We start from the raw sequence: 17,956 nt of genomic DNA on the forward strand, positions 1-17,956 counted from the left end.
CGGATCTGATTCGAAGAGCAGACCCTTAGACCATGGGGCGGGTCTTGGTTTGCAGCAACCGAGATGCGAGTGTCCAATGAGCGACCCCAGCCGAGACGGGGTAGACGGTGCTGGAGTCGCCTTGCGTGGGGGCCGTAGGAGGAAACAGACCCCGGGGGACCACATCAAGCAGCCACAGCACTTGTCTGGGGCTCGAAGGGTGGGCACGCTCGCACGCTTTTCAACATCTCGTCTGCATGATGTCTGTTTCATTGAGACAAAATGTTGGAGTGGTCTGTGAAAGCTTCGATGGGTGTGTTGGACGTCCGGTCAGGGATGGGCCCGAGCGCTGTGAGGCTATGTGTGGGACTCGGGACTGCCTTGGCTCCCGTCTTGGGTCAAAATGCGGGCGAGCCAAGCTCAGGCACGTTCCAACGTCTGCGAGAACACTTCTGTGAAGAATGACGCTGATCAGAGAACAGACAACACCAGCTTTCCCGCCCGGAACACGCCCTGAAGCGCGCATAAGAGTCGCGGGCTGCAGCCACAGGCAGAGCGGGAATATTGGCAGCCAGCCATCTGCAGATCAGCCGTCAGGGTTGATACTGGGATGTTGCGCAATATATCTTGGCGAACAAGGAGCCGTGGGCCAGACCGGACGTGATGCCGCAGTGGCCGAAGGGTATAAGTTGACCCTTACGCGCCGCTGGGGCACTCTTCTCTGCTGGAGTCCATTTAAACAACTTTGAACAATGAGGAATCGGCGCGGCAGGCTACTCTGTCTCCCAAGCAGCATGATCCCCGTCAATGTGATCGGGTTTATTGGACATTCCCTCGGTGGCGCCCTCCTGCGCATCCAGGATCCAGCAGTGGACAGGGACCAAGACCCGAGTTTTGGCATCGTCGTCGCAGGTTGCTGGAATCCTGCCCATCGCTCCGCATCAAAGAGCATGTCGCTGGGGATAGAATGAATATGACAATTCCCCCGTCAGTTCTCTATCCCCGAAGGGTGTGAAAAAAAAAAAACATCTTTCCGGGAGCAGGTCGCCTCCCCCTGGTGCCGACCACGAGGGATCTCTCCTTAGTAAGAGGATAGCAAGTGATACTTCGGCCGCCTGCGGGAATCCCCCAACTACCTCAACCGGTTTCGGTACGAGGATTGTAGCGGGAGGGGATAAGTCCACCGTGCGGCTAGCTGTTGACCTCAGCGTGTCATTTCGCAAGTGGAGGTTGGAGGTGGACAGCGAAGCCGTCCTTTTGGTAGAGCGCGACGGGGAGAGGGTTGGGGAGGAACAATTGGAAAAGAAAAATGCCTCAGGTGTATACAAAATGGCGCATAGTTAACTACTGGGGCTGTGTGGGGAACCACCAAATTACCCATGGCCTGGCGGTACACGGTTCCCAGCGCTGGAGCAGAGTCCGTTGGAGCTTAATATTCCTTAATTTGGCCTCCTTTTTTATTCAGATTTATTATTTATTATTTATTATTTTTTCGGAGATTGAATTTTTACTTCGCGGCTTGGTTGGGTGGTGGTGATATCCCCAGTATAGGACGGTTCAGGTACAGACCAACTCGGTTCGCAGTTATGGCATCCGTATAATACTGTAGCAAAATCAATTCAACACGAAGCACCAAAACGAAATCTTTGGGCTACTGCGCCTGGGTTGAAAAAACCCCCTTTGGTGCGACGCCACTTAAGCGAAGCTGCAGCACAGCCACGTTCACCGTGCAGGGCCCGATCGGACCAAGGCCGGATCGCGTTGGCAGCTCGTCAGACGGTGATATCATGGCGATAGGAAGCTATCATTATCATGCCAAGGGCTTGAATCACCAGCCGCACGGTGATCCGCGCGGCCGTTCCGGTTACCGAGCAGAGAGATACACCAAACGGTCGACGGCTCGCGGGTTTCCCTCCTTGAACCTAGAGGGAAAGGGGGATGGCTTCTTTTCGATAGGTCCCGTCCTGGTATAGGCTAGGGCCGGTAACCTTGTTCTCCTCCACGCTGAGCCAGTCCGAACTGGTGCAACGGGATATGTATGAGGCATTTGTAGGTGAGATCTAGCACCGATCTGGCAGCCCGGGGGAGCAGAACCGACAAAGGACTGGCCATGTCAGCCGCTATCGTACCGTACCGTAGGAAGTGGCTTCTTAGGGCTTGGGCTTTGGCTTTGGCAGGGGGATTTTCCCGGTCTTTTCGAGTTTCCGCTCTGGCCGTGATTGAATGGCGGGAACACTGAACTGGCAAACCAGGCAACCGAGGTATCAGAAAATCCCGCACACGGTGGTAACCACGGGGAACAAGACGGGAAAATTCGTGGCCCACCACCGGAGCATAGATTCACTTCCCCTGAAAGGGGACTCCTCCACGCCCTCTCCTCGAGCTCATAGTGCTCATAGTGCTCATAGCGCTCCGTGCTACAAGCTACCTTGCTCCGTGCTCGCCGAGACCCACGCAAACTGACACAGGAATCAGCCGCTGCAGTGTCGGGTCCAAGCTCCCATGGTCGCCAAAACAGCAGAACCATACGGAACCCTCCGACGCGCTAGTCCCGCCCGAGTCGATCCTGTGGCTGAGCTCAAATCAGTGCAATCAGCGGGCAGGTTTTCCACGACACAAACCCACTCGCCAAAACCAGAAGTTCGGAAATCAGTTAGTACCCTACATGCCCTACACAGTACAGTACCTAGTTGTTTCTCGTATGTCATAGCTCGTCGAAACAGCCCCTCCCCGTCCTACCTCCACGAAAAAAAAATCCACCACATCACCAAACTGATTGTAGTCGCTGGGAGCGGCAAAAAGTATAAAGGCCCATCAGCCCAGCTCGCCATGCCTGCGTAGTTTCATATTATCGAGGGATGCTTATCGACGGTCACAAGTGGGCGTGTGAAGCTTGCATACGGGGCCACCGTGTGACCAGCTGCAAACATCATGGTAGGTGGTTCCTCTCCCTCCGATGTCGATACTCCGTCAATGCCGCCACCGCCCATCCTCCGTCTAGATATCTAGATATCCCACTCCCGCTAACCACCCCCCCCCCCCACCTCCTAGATCGACCGTTGATTCGCATCAAGCGCAAGGGTCGCCCCTTCGCAACCTGCTCGATATGCAATTCCACCCCCTGTGAGGCCCCGACAGACCACGCGCGGCTCAAGCGCGAGGCGGAGCTCAAAACTCCATCTTCATCTTCAAAAGTAACGCAACTGCACACACCACAACCGCCGTTTCCACCACCGGCAGGCAGATCTTCCAGGCGAAGAAGAGATGCAGACGGCATGGTGCTGATGTTCCTTCTTGGTTCTTAGAAAGCAACGCACAACAGACTCTATCCCCGTCATCACAACCCGACCGGCTTTCTCCCCATCGCGCCTCGACCCTCGGGCAGCAGCAAAGATGCGCACGGCTCCTCCGCGCGCGTCTCGCGCTCCGGGTCGACCTCTGCGGCATCCGCGTCGTCGTCCCATACCCCCGTCCGCGGCTCGCATTCCTCGTCGCGCCGCGAGAAGGTCCATGGCAGTGTGGGAGACGGGTCGGGCTCCGAGGGCTCGGGCAATGAATCCGGCGGCAGCCGTGCTCACCCTTCGGCCTCTTCGTCGACTGCCGGCCGCTCTGTTTCCGCCGATGGGATCCGGACTGGGTCCGGCCACACCGTGGCATGCTCGGCATTAGAGACCCTGGCGCTGGACGCGGCAATCGGCGGAGAGATGTTTGACCCCCGGTATACGCTCGTTCCCGCCGTGTCTGGAGCCGGGTTGGTGCAGGCCGTGCCGCTGATCAGTCCGCTGGCGCCGGAGGGTGCTACTCCGTTTGATTTCCCATTGGATCCTGCGCTGACACTGGACGAGGAGGCACTGGGGTACCTGGGGGAGATGGATGTGGAGGTGGATTTCACGGAAGGCGTGACGGGTGAGGTTTTCCATGTGGAAGATTGGTCGCGGTATATGTGGTCCCCGGAGACGGGGTTTGAGCATTTAGATACAGGCTATCCCCCGTCGCGATAACATTGGTTGCCCTGCCGGTGTGGCAGTGAATTTTCACGACTGATGATTATGACGGAGCGCTGAATTGGGCGGATGATCAGGTGGGGGTTCTTGTGTCGGGTGCAAACGTGTAATGAACCAGCATTGGTATAGTCTATCTCCGAATGAGCATATCAACAACCTAGCTTCGCTATGCACGGACGGTTTCTATGGGCAGGTGAATTGGGGGCAAAAGAGCTCATAATCCAACATCAACTCTGAAATTGCGCTTGAGATTAGAATAATATGTCCGCATATGCATCGCAAAAGCACTAATAGCCCCCAATCGCTCCTTGCTGATGCAAATCATGCGGGGAGGGCCAGCAGAACGCTATGAAACAAGAAGAGAGGGAGAAGAAGAAACAACCCCAGTATGCAGCGCAGCGACCCGCAAGCCCCCGTGCGTCGAACTGTACGGCGGTCCAACTATACAAGAAAAATGAGTCCCGAGGGTTACACCTCCTGGATGTAGCTTGCAGGAACGCTCTTAGTGACTCCACCCCGTTCAACGTCGGCCCACCCATCGCCGCTGTCCCGGGTGATCAGAACAAACCGATCACCCTCGGTCATCGACCATTCCACGTCGCTGCGCGCCTCATAGTCGTACAAGGCCTCGACATATTGTAGTTTCTTGGCGCCGCGCCGGGGCGCCACTGCGGGGCCGACGCGCTTGAGGGCCGCGCTACCGGCCAGCGAGGCCGAGGAGTTCGAGTAAATCGAGCCCGGTCGGTCGGTTAGGGCGGGACTTGCCGACGGTGCGGGGGACGGGGCAGGGGCAGCCTCAACATAGGAGGAAGGGACAAGACCTTCCTGGGATCCAGAACGGACACGCATCCACCCGGATCCATCTGGAGGGGAAAGTTAGCATCGTCGCATACATCCTTCGCCGGGAAATCGAGCTAGACGTACCATCGGGCTCAACAATTGTCACCTCGGCCCCATCTTGCACGGTCACCTCCTCCGCCCCGGTGGCCTGGAAGGCGTAAAGCATCTTGCCTCTTGGCTCCTTCGAGGGGGACGCACTGGATTCATTGACAGGCGACGCGCTCGAGTATGCGGTTGGAGGCGGAGCTAACACCCTGTGCCGTTTCGCCGCCGCAGGCTTAGTTTCAGCAACGGGGGCAGGAGCTGCCTCTGCAGGGTGCTCAGGAGTGGGTTGAGTCATGTCATGGGAGACCGACATGGACCGCGCAGTGCTGGCAGCGTATCCCGAGCTGAGCGAGTTCATGGTGTTTTGGCGTGTGAGAGATGGTGCAGCTGTTGACGCCGCCGAAGAGTCAATGCCGATAGCAGGCACAGCCCCGGCTTGCTCCTGTCGTTCGGTCTTGAGCTTCTTCTTGTCTTCCTTTGACTGCTCGCCTGGACACTCGGCTGGCACCTTCATCTGACACTTGCTGTGGCAGGTATAGCCACAGTCCCGGCAGTCAAAGCCCTTGGCAGACAGGCCCCAGATGCGCTCGCCACACAGGTCACAGTTGGTGGGAATCTTAAAGGTTTGCGATCGGAAGTTATGGTTTTGGGCTCCCACAGACAAGTCTCCAGCCACAGACATAATCGTGGATGTTTCCACCTCCGCAGTGACCCACTTGCGTTCTACCTCATGCAAAGCCTCCTGCAAATAGAAAATGCCTCGCACGACATCAACCTCACTGCGATTATCCTTGCCCTGTTGGATGCCCTCGCGCGTCTTTTTGCCATTCTCCACTTCACGTTTCTTCTTATCCGCCTCCACCCGCAGCTCGTGCACCTGCGTCTTGCTCTTTCCAAGGATATTGCGCAGGAAGACCTTCGCGGCTTCATCAGCAACGATAGAAGCATCGTCGTGCCACACGGGACTGGGCTCAAAGCCCATATCTCCAGGCTCCTGAGCTTGCGTGACATTGTGCTGGAGAAACATCATGGAGTCTAGTCGGGGGTCATTGCGAGGAATCTCGCTGAGGAGGTTGGCGGCGTGGTTCATGCAATTTGTTAGGGAGGTTTCCTCGAGTTGCGCAGCAAGAGACCACAGCGCGTTAAGTCTTTTGACTCTCGTCTCATTGAGGTCTTGTAGGCCCTGTTTGCAGAGTTAAGATTGTTCGAATAGCCCGGAGGATGAATAAAAAAAGAGTAAAGTGACTTACATCCAAGACAGCAGGGACATACTCATGGAAGAATTTCTCCTTGAGCTTATTCGTGACGTTGATGCTAATAAGGTAGAGATTCTAACTGAGGGATTAGACCATCGATTTGGTTTCTTTTCCCAGTCAACAACTTACCTTGTAGTTATTCATTTCCAGGATTTGCTGTTGGTACGCGGACTGGGCCTTGGCTTTGCTATGGTCAAAGGACGACTCCATTTTCTTTCGCCGCGACTCAACTTCCTGGCAGGCTCCGTCATATTTGCCCTTGGCCTTCTTCAATTCGCCATATGATGCATCACGCTCTTTCTCCAGCTTTGCATGATATTCAGCATGACACTTGCGAATCTCCTCATATTGGGCAGCGGCTTGTTTTAGAGGTTCTGCGACATGGCCGACCAATTCCGTGGCAAACTTGTCTCGCTCGGCGGCATGAGATTCAACAGCGTTCAATTGGGTCGTCCATGTTGTCAAGGAGGCACTCTCAAGGGATCCGGGGGTCAAGGTGGGAGTATCGCCGACACTCAAAGCACTAATCTTCTTCGCCTTGCGGTCGTGGTATTTCTTTGCCAGCGCCGTCAGCTTCGACGCATATTCCTTCTCGATGGCACTGCGCTCGCGGTAGAATTGTTGAATCTCGTCTAGCCAGGAAATGCCGTTCGACACCTGTACAACACCGACGCATTAGCTCCGCCCCACGGGCACGAATTGTTGTGAGGCTCCCCTGCAGGGGAGCCGATACGGACAACGTACCCAAGCGTTGACTGGCTTAAAGTTGTCCTATTTAAGAAGACTAGATTAGCTTGGCAGCTCCCATTTCACACCTCACCATGATCTGTCTTACCTTTAGCTCCGCTCCAAACTGGGGAGCAACGTCAGCTGCCGCCATGGCCGTGGTGAGGTCGCAACCCGATCACGCATGAGCTAGGGGACACTCGCGTGGCAGGGAGGAATTGTCGCTTAGCAAGTGCTGCCTTTCCTCAAGCAGACCACTGGGAGTAATGTTAAAAGCGAGGCAGCGCACGCGGCTCATCGATTAAGAAGCCAATTCGGACAGAGGGACGATGATCGCAACGCCCCGACTTGGAGGCGGGGAGCATCCCCGGTGCCTGTGACCGTACCGTACATCCACCTTGCGCTGCCTGCGGGCCGCATCCACCTGGGCAGATACCATACCGTTTCCGCCCTACCACAATAGGTCTAGTGGGTATCTGCCCAAGGGCCCGGCGTCATTTCTGTTTTTGCTCGTCTCTCACTGCATACCAATTCTCTATTGACTACCTCCGTCTGTTGACTGCGCTCGACCGCTGTCTTTTATCTCGAGTGGCGTCCTTCCTCTTCCTTCTCCTCATTCTCCCTCTTTGAAACTACCTCCACCCGCCATTGAAATCCAATCGCGCTTGGTTCTCTGTACCCCGCCGCACCCCTCCAGCTCTCCTTCTCCAATACAACCTCTTCCAAACCCCCACTTCGCTTCATCTGTCGACAATTGTATCCCTCGAATCCCATACAATGTCGGCCGAGAATACCGAGAACGGCGGCTCTCTCGCTGATCGCATCTCCAAACCTGATGAGGCTTCGCAGCCTACTCCCACCACCACCACCACCGGTACGAGTCCACATCCTCCGTCGCGGCGCCCAACCCTCCTTCATTCCCTCGGCACGGTCTTGAAAAAGGATTCTCTATGGGGCATGTCAAGGGATCTTTCACGGGGCGTATAAGGCAACCTGTACGATCCGCGAGTGAGAGCTTGACTGAACTGGCTGAGAATCCTTCTACTGGATGTAGCCGGTCTACCATCTCGGGAGAATGTGACTTTGACAGTACACTAATGTCTCGTTTTGTCGCAAATAGAGACCCCTGCGCAGCCAGCCGATGATGGCGCTGGGACTGAACTCCAGGGCTCAGCGCTCCAGGAGCCTGAGTACAAGGTCGAAGTCAAGCTCAGTGACCTGCAGGCGGATCCTAACAACCCCCTGTTCTCCGTGAAGAGCTTCGAGGACCTTGGCCTGTAAGTACTATGCTAAACCCCGATAACTATTCAACTCTGACAATTGATGCATCACAGAGATGAGCGCATCCTTAAGGGTCTTTCCACCATGAACTTCCGCAAGCCATCAAAGGTGCAAGAGCGCGCGCTTCCCCTATTGATGCACAACCCCCCGAAGAACCTCGTGGGTCAGTCCCAGTCCGGAACTGGCAAAACAGCTGCCTTCGTTCTCAACATCCTGAGCCGTGTCGATCTTTCTACCGAGGAACTTCAGAATACTCCTCAGGCCCTGATTCTGGCTCCCACCCGTGAGCTGGCTCGTCAGATTGTCGGTGTTGTTCAGCTTATGGGTCAGTTCCTTGACGGTCTGACCATTGGAACTGCTGTTCCCGCCGATGCGTCCGCTCGCCCCACTAGAATGTCTGCCGCCATCGTGGTTGGAACCCCTGGTACTGTACAGGACATGATCAAGAGACGCATCCTGAACCCCACCCAGCTCAAGGTGCTGGTTTTGGATGAGGCCGACAACATGCTTGATCAGCAAGGGCTTGGTGACCAGTGTATCCGTGTCAAGGCCATGCTGCCGCGTACTATCCAAGTCGTCCTTTTCTCCGCCACATTCCCTGCTCATGTTCATCGCTACGCCGCTAAATTCGCCCCGGAGGCGAACGAGATCACCCTTCAGCACGAGGAATTGACTGTCGAGGGTATCAAGCAGCTGTACATGGATTGCAACAGCGATGAGGAGAAATATGCCAACCTCGTACAGCTCTACGGCTTGCTGACGGTTGGCTCGTCCATCATCTTCGTCAAGGTTTGTGGTCTCCATTCATTTGGATATTGTCCCTCCATATTTGCTAACCTCCTCCATATAGACCCGTGCTTCTGCAGCTGAGATCGAAAAGCGCATGACCGCCGAGGGCCACACTGTCGCTTCCCTGACTGGTGGCATTGAGGGCTCCCGGCGTGATGCTGTCATCGACGCCTTCCGCAATGGTGATGCCAAGGTTCTTATCACGACCAACGTTCTCGCCCGTGGTATCGACGTGTCCACAGTCTCGCTGGTCGTCAACTACGACATACCCGAGACCATTAACCCTTCTCGTAAGCGCGAGCCCGACTTCCAAACTTACCTCCACCGTATCGGTCGTACCGGCCGATTCGGCCGCATTGGCGTTGCCATCTCCTTCGTCTCCAGCCGAGAGGAGTGGGATATGCTTCGCCAGATTCAGCAGCACTTCAGCTGTAACATCGAGCGTATCGACACCAGTGATTGGGACGAGGTTGAGCGGATCATCAAGAAGACGATCAAGAACTCTCGTGCCCAGGCCCAGTTTGCGCAGCAGCAGTGAGGCGGAATGGGAACATTGGCGACGTGTGACCTGGAAAACTTCAGCGTCTTACCTAGCTGTGGATGATGAATGTGCTTCTTAATGGGCCGGTCGGCTCATGATCATGTATGAAAGACTTACGAAACTCCTCTTGGCCCTTTACTTCATTTCTTATGATCTGGGGCTTTGCTAGGCCAGGAATAATAGATACCAAATCATGAACTCAAATTTCTCTTTCCCGTTTCTGCTGTATTTTTAGAATTTAGTTCTTCACATCTCGAGATTTCCCTGGCGGCCAGGGACCGGTCGGGCGTGTGCTCGACAAATTCCTCCTTCCAATGGATCACCAAACGTTTGAGCATGATATCTGATTCGCGTACTCGTTACACGCTACCCCACCACATATTCTTATTTGCCTTGCCCACAAAAAACCCCAGGTCCGGGTAAGCGGCTTGGCTGGTTGGGCACCAGGGGAACATAGACCTAGTCCGAAGCGTTTCTGCAGAGCAACTTGAGCGGCACATGCCCCACAATAAGTGATCCAGGGTTCCAATCAAGGGCCACGGGTTAAAGCTAGCACCGATTACCTGGGCTAGAGGCTTTAAGGTCTTGGCCAGTTCGTATTCACCCGCGCATGGGCCAAAGGCCCCGGGCACGAGGGTCAAAATACGAGAGCGCTAACGATAAGCGGGTAGCGTCGAGTTGCGTCTACGCCAATCAAACCTACTGGAGTCATTAAAGCGGTCTATTTCCAGAATTTGGGCACATAAAATCAATTTCGTTGTCGATCTATACTGCTTTCTTAATACTGGGCAGGCCCTTAGACTCGTAACATGAAGCTCAATCAGGCAAGGCCTCATCGAATGCTTAAGGCCGCCAAGTGGTGATGCCCTTGTTCACGCTCATACTTATTTGAAAGATGGTGCCCCCAGGAGAATCTTTGCAGACCGTTTACCTTTGCACTCTGTTTTCTTCGCGGTGCCCGGAGACCTCCCGCAGCGGCTCTGAATGGACGCCATGAAGCTATTCACAAAGGCCGGCTTATTCCTGGCTCCGCTACTCCTTGCAGGAGCCAATGCCTCACCATGGATTGGAACAAGATATGTCGCAATCATTGAGACAACCATTGAAGACAGCGGCTATACGGGCGCATACTTCACGGATGATCCCATTGTTGAGACATCTATCATCCCCATCTCCCCTACTGCAACCAACCCTTCCGTCATCAGCACGTTCACATCCGTCGACGGGTACATCACCTCCGATGTAACGGCCATCAACCTCGTTGTGGCTCCAACAGCCGGTGTCGAGATCACAAGCAACCCTTACTACAACTACTATGTCAATGTGGTCTATACGGCTCCAGCATCCTGCTCCATCACAACCGGCAGGACCCTTACAACTGCTATTCCCATCTATATCCCCGGCGATGCAGAGGGCCTAATACAGCCTACCACTGTTGTTACTAGCACAGAAACATACCAGTATATCACCGACCGAATAACCTATACCCAGGCCATGCTGGACCCCAACGACATCCCGAGCAGTGTCTTAGCCACAGCTAGCTCTTACTTCGCCCCTGCGCGGTATACTGTCTGCGGCAACAGTAACAGCTATTACACCAGCGGCGTTAGCAGTGGCGGGGACAGCAGCGGCAGCGGTGATTACTCTGGCTGTGAAAAATTCACTTGGTATCTTGGTAACTCCGCCTTCTCGGGTGGATACTGCTGCTCCGACGGCTGCCATTATACCTGGGGTATTGCACCTTGGGGACTGGCCCTAGCCATCTTCTTTTCATGGTTCGGGTTTTTCCTCATTATCGGCCTCATCGAGAGTTGGTTCATGTTCCGCAGGGCGATGCTCGGCCAGAAAGCCCGACGCGGGTCGCCGTACGCCTTTGCGTTCCTGTGTCCAATCCTCTCGTGCTTCCTCCTTCTCACGGTGAAGAAGTACGACCCCAAAACTCCCGATCAACAGGCATGGCTAGTAGGGAGATGGAAGTATATGTCTGGTGGTGCGAAGACGGGCCTGTGGTTAAAGAAATTCTTCAGTCGCCGCGACCCCGCTGCTGAGGCATTAGGCTTCACGGGACCTGTGCCTCCGCCCCAAGCGCAATATCCTCAGGGCCCTGTCTATCCTCCTATGGGAGCCCCACAGGCCCCAGGTATGCCGCCTGTGGCTGCCTATCCTCCACCCCAGCAGGTATACACCCATCCGCCAGAGCACCCCGTGTCTCAAACGGCTCCAAGAACAGAGGAGCCTAATGGAGACAGCCAACCTAAAACGGTTGATGTGAGTGAGACTGAGAGACCTCACTGAGCTGTGAAAAGTATATGAGACCTTCATCGTTGCGTTGCCTGAAATGACTGCGCTATCATATTTTCTATATAATACCCACGTTTTCGGCTTTCATACTCCCTCATTGATTCCATGATATACCAGCCGAATCTTAATACAAGCAAAGTTCACGAGACAAACGTTCCAACGTCAGACAGTATTCTGTGTGTAAAAGATAGTCACTTTAAAAAAGCCATTGATTAAATGCGACCCCGAAGTCCATGGTATTGAACAGGTCCAGCCCGTCCACGGCAATCATCTGGTCGAAGTCAAAGAGCGATGCATCACTTATTTCAAGAGCAGTGATGGTATCTTGGGGCTCGAGAATTTCATCGATGATCTTCGAGAACACCTCACTGGCTCTCTGAAAGAGCGCGTAGTTAGGGTTGTCAGGTCGGACGATGGTCTCCAGGTGAGATATAAAGACACTAAGATTGCGAAGCAAGACTGACCGAGAGCCTTCGTAGAGAAACGGTTCGCCGGTACGTCTTTGGTTGTTAAAGCGCTTTGATTAGGAGGTTGGCGCTTGGGAAGCCGTAAAGGAGAACCTAGAATCGGAAACAAGGTCTATTAGCACCTCGGTCCCGTAAGCTGTGGAATGAATTTGTGGAGACGCACCGTCCAGATAAAGTCGGGTGGGAGATCGACCATTTGCTCTCGCCGAGTTCCTATAGTCAAGACAGCGGAGAGTATGTCTGCGCTCACCGAGAGCAGGGCTGGATTGCCTCTTGGATTTTTCTTCCCTGCTAATAGTCACTGAATGAGGAAGTCATTGCACAAATACGCAAGATACGAAACAATCAAAAAAAGGCACACGGCCACTGGATAGTTGCTTTCCCAGCACTGTGGTGTGTATCGCAGATGAGGAGGCAGCGATTCCCAGGCTAAATGACAGCGGTGGCAAATGTCACTATATAATGTTAGTATGGTCTCCCGCATTGGGAAATAACCACCCTTACTTCAATAGATTTGCTGTTGCCGGCGTGACCTTTTGTAATGAAACCTCGAGGATCTCGTCGCGGAACATGCTGACAATGAACCGCACTCTCATCCATGAGGAACGCTGGAACACACTATGAACATTCCAATTATTAGCATCAAGTTCGGTCGCCGAGTATTGTATATTCTTATCCACGGATGCGAGGGCATCGTCACTGATATCTAGAGGTATGCGGCAGTCTGCACAGCGCAAAGGTATTCTAGGTGGGCGACTAAGAAATGTGGCGATGCTTTTGTCTAGCTGGTGTGCCGCTGCAAACTGCCTAGGACGCGATTCGAGCAAAAACTCCGGGAGATCATCGGAGCTCTTCGAGTCTCGATGGAGTCCTAGGGCGAAAATATCTGTAGAGAGCTCGGGGAGTCGGTTCCAGCAGTGGGGACCTAGTAGGGTTTTAGCTAGCAGGATCTGTTGAATTATGGAAGGGTTTGGAGGTTAGTACTGACTTGAGTCTCCGTTGATCAAATGAGAAAGCAGAAGGTTCTCATGTACAAGCCAGACTGTAAGATCATTTCACTAGCTGCGAGCATCGTCCGCGCGAAATGCACACCCGATGCTGGATCGCTGAATTTGTCACGGGCCAGCCCCGGATAGCGGGCCCGGCCAGCAAGAGAGCAAATGACTCCGATCATTTCCAAGCGAGTGGCTGCACCCGTGAAGAGAGTATGAAAGTCCTTCCCGGCTGTGGTCGGGGGAACGTCGAATGTCTCGGCTGTGTTCTGAATGATGCGTACCGTGAGCGCCGAAGTCACGTCCTCGATATTTTCCCATAGAGACGCATTTTGCGCACATGGCTTTGAAAGGCCCAAGGCTACTCAGCACGAATGGCGCGTGGATCGCCGCACTTTGGCTCAGATTATAATACTCCCAAATTAAGCATTCAATGACAGAAAAATCCTCCAACGTCAATAATATCTCGGAGATCTTCTGGACCCAGTATGGAGGCAGCACGCGCTGAGCACCCTCAACCTCCAAGCCCTGACCACCTGAGGCAAGATCCACATCATCGGTCAGAGGAGACACAAAGCTCGTGGGACCAAAGTATCCCGCCAGCAGGGGCTTGTTCTTGATTGCTACTGCTACTTGTGCCGATGGTGCGTGGTCATTTGAAACCGCGGCCGTGTGGGAATGGGAGGATGCTTGAACGGAATGGGAGTTCCTACTGATGGCACTGATCTAGATCAGTCCCTCCATGGCACATGGAACTTGCGGATACTTGGCTCGGGTATTGTAGTCCTCAGACTGCAAATACGCCATTTGAGACTGGGTCTACAGTTTGACATACCTCGCTAGGGCGGCACGATCAAATGGGATGCCTTCTGCCAGCGGGAAGATACGTCTTCCCCTAGGTCGCGTCAGAGGCGCGGGGTGGTAGAAGCAGCGCGCCGAGATATCGCGATCCTAACACCGATTGCACGTGGGCAAGGCATGGTCGCAACGGACCTTGTCGCGCCTGCAGGGCTCGCACGAGGCAGGCTTGCCGTTGCGACGACGCGAACTACTGGTCGGCCTAGTCAGCGCCGGGCTTTCAATCGTTGTCAGCGTACAAACCTCATAGTTAGATGGATGGTAATAAGTCAATGTCAATGTATTCTGGGTCTCTTGTTTTGTGAATTAGTCACCCACGGTCCTCGCAGGGCGAAATGCAGTGTCAACCGGGCCATCTGTGCTCGGCGTTCACCACTCCGGCCATTGAGCGGAATGCCGAGAACTCCGATGCCAAGTAGGGGTCCCTAGGGGGTGGATCACCTCGGGTGCCCCATAGCAGGCGAAGACGGATATAGAGGTGGAACCAGCACAGGAGATAGGCACATCGCCGACAACGCAATGGTATTAGTCGTCATTGATACCCCGCCCAGCATAGATAGATGCATAGATGTTGCATTGTGCAGATAACAACAGGACTAAGTGACCGCCCCTTTCCAGATAAGCTGATAACGTGCGGGGGAAGTCACATGGCTCCCCCCCCTTACATTTCCTACCCTTTCAACGTCGCCCACCGTACCCCTCGTTGTCTAAAAGCTCATTCCTATTTTTTTTCCAATGGTCCTAGAAACTGAATCCATCGCCAAAATGCCGGAGCCTACACCGCCGTCCCCGACCTCGCCCAAGTTGCACTACAGCAAGCATATCATCGTAGGACTATCTGGAGAGCTTCTGCTACCACGGAGGGAATGCTAACGGACAATAGTTGACAACATACCCTGGTCAAAGTGGCATTGACCCCGTGCCATTGGAATGGGGTGCCGCAGATGCCAAATCTCGCGGACCGGTAGTGGTGTCGCGCAGTGGAAACCTCGTCAAGCGCCGCAATGCGATCGGCGCTCACGGCGGTAGCTACAGCATCTACAACGCGCTGGCCGTTGCTGCGGGCGACCTGGATGCGAACTTCCGCCCAGACCTGCGTAACAGCCAGCCAACCTTTGACTTCCCCTGGCAGAAGGCCTGGGCCGATAAGACCAGGATCGTGTCGATGGACCCGTACGGTCATGATATCGTCAACCAGTACAAGGAGGAGTTGGAGGCTGGGTGGGATATTCGGCCCACAATGGCGATCACACGAGCTAACATGAAGCTGGCCGAGATTGCAGACGCAGTTCGAGACGGCCTACTCGAGGTAGACGGCTCGATTGTGGTTGACTCGTCTGGAGAGGTGCGAGTGACAAAGGTTGCAGTGGAGCCCGTGTGGTATTTGCCCGGTGTCGCCGAGCGATTTGGAGTGGATGAAGGCACTCTTCGTCGAACTCTGTTTGAGCACACAGGTGGCAGTTATCCTGAGTTAATAACCCGCCCGGATTTGAAGGTATTCCTTCCCCCAATCGGAGGTCTTACGGTTTATATCTTTGGCCCTCCAGAACGAGTCGGTGATGAGAATGTCAAACTGGCTCTCCGGATCCATGATGAATGCAACGGCAGTGATGTCTTCCAGTCCGATATCTGCACCTGTCGGCCATATTTAGCCTTCGGCATCCGTGAAGCAATTCGCGAAGCGCAGAATGGGGGAAGTGGCGTGGTCATCTACTTCCGCAAGGAAGGCCGAGCCCTTGGTGAAGTAATCAAATACCTCGTGTACAATGCACGGAAACGGGGTGGCGACACTGCCGATAAGTACTTCACGCGAACTGAGAACATTGCGGGAGTGCGAGATGTAAGGAAAATACCTCTACCTTGCTTTCTCAGGAAATTTATCTGACCCCATTCTCCTTTAGATGCGATTCCAGGCCCTGATGCCGGACATCCTTCATTGGCTTGGCATAACGAAGATCGACCGCATGCTGTCCATGTCCAACATGAAATATGATGCCATTGTGGATTCGGGAATTAAAATCCTCGAGCGTATTCCTATTCCCGATGAGATGATCCCCAGCGACTCGCGAGTTGAGATTGACGCGAAGATCAACGCAGGATACTTCACAACTGGTAAACAGGTCACGATGGATGACCTGGCCGAAGTTCGCGGGCGTGGCTGGGAGAAGTGGGAGGATGTTGCTGTAAGCATATCCCTTGAGTGTTTTTTTCGGTATACTGTTCCATGGGGCTAACGCGTTCGCTGCAGCACTGAGTATGATCACCTCTCCAAACCAATTGGAAAACCAATCTAGAGTTCCGGGTATTACCTCTTAACATGGTCACAGGACAGCACGATAGGACACAACTTAGTGGATAGTTGCCATGCGTTGATCGTACCCGTGAAATTAGAATTTGTTCTTTTCAGTATTTCTTGCGCTTTACGCTTGTCAAGTAGTTTAGAAACAGCCCCAAGGGTACTCGACCCCCTCTATCTGACGGGTAATCGGGTACTCTCCCGAGACGTCCGCCCCTTTTTAACGGTCGGCTCCCTATGCCGAGCCGATAAGCCTTATCGTCGGCCGCACTCCGACTCGGATTCTTTTCCTGTCCATTCGACCCCGCATGAACTCCCGCTCGAGGTCGCACCCTCGGGTACTAAATAAAAAGCATTTTGATCATGAAATAGATATTGGCTTCAGTTTCCCTATTACTACGGTCAGCTGATATCCAGTTGGACATCTTGGTTCACATCCAGATTGTACGATCTCCGGCCGGATATATATCGCCATTCTCAATGCATGTCAACATGGAATCGCAAGGACCTCCAATCTCCCCGCAGCCTCATGTCCCTAAATCAGGCGTTTGGTGTCCGGCTGTGACCATATTCGACCAATCAACCGATGCATTAGATCTCGAGTCACAGAAGAAATACTATGCGTACCTGTCACGCACCGGGCTGGCTGGCCTGGTAATCATGGGCACTAACTCCGAAGCCTTCCTTCTGACACGCGAGGAGCGTTCGCAATTGATTGCGACTGCACGCGCTGCAGTTGGCCCTCATTATCCACTGATGGCTGGCGTGGGCACCCACTCCACCAAGCAAACCCTTGAACTGGCACACGACGCAGCGGCGGCCGGTGCCAACTATCTGTTAGTCCTACCGCCGGCCTACTTCGGCAAAGCAACCAATATGAATGTTGTCAAGCGTTTCTTTGCAGATGTTGCACGGCAAAGCCCCTTACCTGTGCTCATTTATAACTTCCCCGGTGTGTGCAACGGTGTCGATATTGACTCTGAGACCATCACTGCGATCGTCCGGGAATCTGCCGCCGCCAGCCCTAACGGAGTCTCAAATGTTGTCGGAGTGAAATTGACCTGCGGCTCTGTCGGCAAGATCACACGGCTCGCTGCGACATTCAGCCCGACTGAGTTCGCCGTCTTTGGAGGGCAGTCTGATTTTCTCATCGCCGGCCTCACGGTTGGGTCGGCAGGCTGTATCTCAGCGTTTGCCAACGTTTTCCCGAAGACTGCCTCGAAGGTCTACGAGCTTTTCACCGCTGGTATGCTGCCTGAAGCAATGGAGCTGCAGCGGGCGTCGGCGCTAGCCGAGACACCTTGCAAGGGTGGGATCGCATCGACTAAATACGCAGTGGCGTTGTACTCAGCGCCGGCGGCGGGGATTGAAAATGCGCTGGAGAGGCTTAAGCCACGCACACCATATGAGGAGGCCGGGGACTCGGTTAAGAAGACGGTGAAGGAGCTGATGGAGGCGGTGGCTGTGATCGAGAAAGCAATGTAAAGCAGGTTCATCGCAGATTTTTCTCAAGTTTCAGGCTCAGGCCAACAGGAATTAGACGCGTGGGTTAGACTAGCCCATTGTATGACTGCAAGAATG

General features: G+C 54.1%; 8 protein-coding genes across 8 annotated transcripts; 5 read left to right on the top strand and 3 right to left on the bottom strand.

Moving 5' to 3' along the window:
* Positions 1-2,837: 2,837 nt before the first annotated feature.
* On the top strand, positions 2,838-3,980 carry N7482_003375 (uncharacterized protein; the record flags this gene model as incomplete). The annotated part of the gene is made up of 3 exons (XM_056685500.1): positions 2,838-2,913; positions 3,031-3,173; positions 3,285-3,980. 3 exons carry the CDS (start codon positions 2,838-2,840, stop codon positions 3,978-3,980), a joined length of 915 nt encoding a protein of 304 aa, XP_056544242.1.
* Positions 3,981-4,451: 471 nt separating this feature from the next.
* N7482_003376 (putative actin polymerization protein Bzz1) lies at positions 4,452-7,004 on the bottom strand (the record flags this gene model as incomplete). Its single annotated transcript, XM_056685501.1, has 6 exons — positions 4,452-4,846; positions 4,908-6,051; positions 6,119-6,199; positions 6,254-6,781; positions 6,869-6,895; positions 6,960-7,004. 6 exons carry the CDS (start codon positions 7,002-7,004, stop codon positions 4,452-4,454), a joined length of 2,220 nt encoding a protein of 739 aa, XP_056544243.1.
* A 623-nt stretch (positions 7,005-7,627) lies between these two features.
* Positions 7,628-9,458, top strand: dbp5 (ATP-dependent RNA helicase DBP5; the record flags this gene model as incomplete). The annotated part of the gene is made up of 4 exons (XM_056685502.1): positions 7,628-7,724; positions 7,971-8,127; positions 8,185-8,920; positions 8,982-9,458. 4 exons carry the CDS (start codon positions 7,628-7,630, stop codon positions 9,456-9,458), a joined length of 1,467 nt encoding a protein of 488 aa, XP_056544244.1.
* Positions 9,459-10,445: 987 nt separating this feature from the next.
* On the top strand, positions 10,446-11,756 carry N7482_003378 (uncharacterized protein; the record flags this gene model as incomplete). Its single annotated transcript, XM_056685503.1, has 1 exon — positions 10,446-11,756. The coding sequence occupies one exon, from the start codon at positions 10,446-10,448 to the stop codon at positions 11,754-11,756; it is 1,311 nt and encodes a 436-aa protein (XP_056544245.1).
* A 202-nt stretch (positions 11,757-11,958) lies between these two features.
* On the bottom strand, positions 11,959-14,028 carry N7482_003379 (transcription factor domain-containing protein; the record flags this gene model as incomplete). The annotated part of the gene is given in 8 exon segments (XM_056685504.1): positions 11,959-12,279; positions 12,393-12,501; positions 12,532-12,684; positions 12,734-13,154; positions 13,218-13,271; positions 13,289-13,483; positions 13,506-13,910; positions 13,971-14,028. 8 exon segments carry the CDS (start codon positions 14,026-14,028, stop codon positions 11,959-11,961), a joined length of 1,716 nt encoding a protein of 571 aa, XP_056544246.1.
* Positions 14,029-14,040: 12 nt separating this feature from the next.
* On the bottom strand, positions 14,041-14,435 carry N7482_003380 (uncharacterized protein; the record flags this gene model as incomplete). The annotated part of the gene is made up of 3 exons (XM_056685505.1): positions 14,041-14,172; positions 14,215-14,281; positions 14,398-14,435. 3 exons carry the CDS (start codon positions 14,433-14,435, stop codon positions 14,041-14,043), a joined length of 237 nt encoding a protein of 78 aa, XP_056544247.1.
* A 409-nt stretch (positions 14,436-14,844) lies between these two features.
* Positions 14,845-16,333, top strand: N7482_003381 (putative GTP cyclohydrolase II; the record flags this gene model as incomplete). The annotated part of the gene is made up of 4 exons (XM_056685506.1): positions 14,845-14,907; positions 14,963-15,919; positions 15,981-16,262; positions 16,328-16,333. 4 exons carry the CDS (start codon positions 14,845-14,847, stop codon positions 16,331-16,333), a joined length of 1,308 nt encoding a protein of 435 aa, XP_056544248.1.
* A 534-nt stretch (positions 16,334-16,867) lies between these two features.
* On the top strand, positions 16,868-17,860 carry N7482_003382 (dihydrodipicolinate synthase family protein; the record flags this gene model as incomplete). The annotated part of the gene is made up of 1 exon (XM_056685507.1): positions 16,868-17,860. The coding sequence occupies one exon, from the start codon at positions 16,868-16,870 to the stop codon at positions 17,858-17,860; it is 993 nt and encodes a 330-aa protein (XP_056544249.1).
* Between the last annotated feature and the right edge of the window lie 96 nt (positions 17,861-17,956).

Source organism: Penicillium canariense (genome assembly GCF_028826845.1).
Source record: "Penicillium canariense strain IBT 26290 chromosome Unknown utg000002l_segment0_segment0, whole genome shotgun sequence".
Lineage (NCBI taxonomy): Eukaryota > Fungi > Ascomycota > Eurotiomycetes > Eurotiales > Aspergillaceae > Penicillium > Penicillium canariense.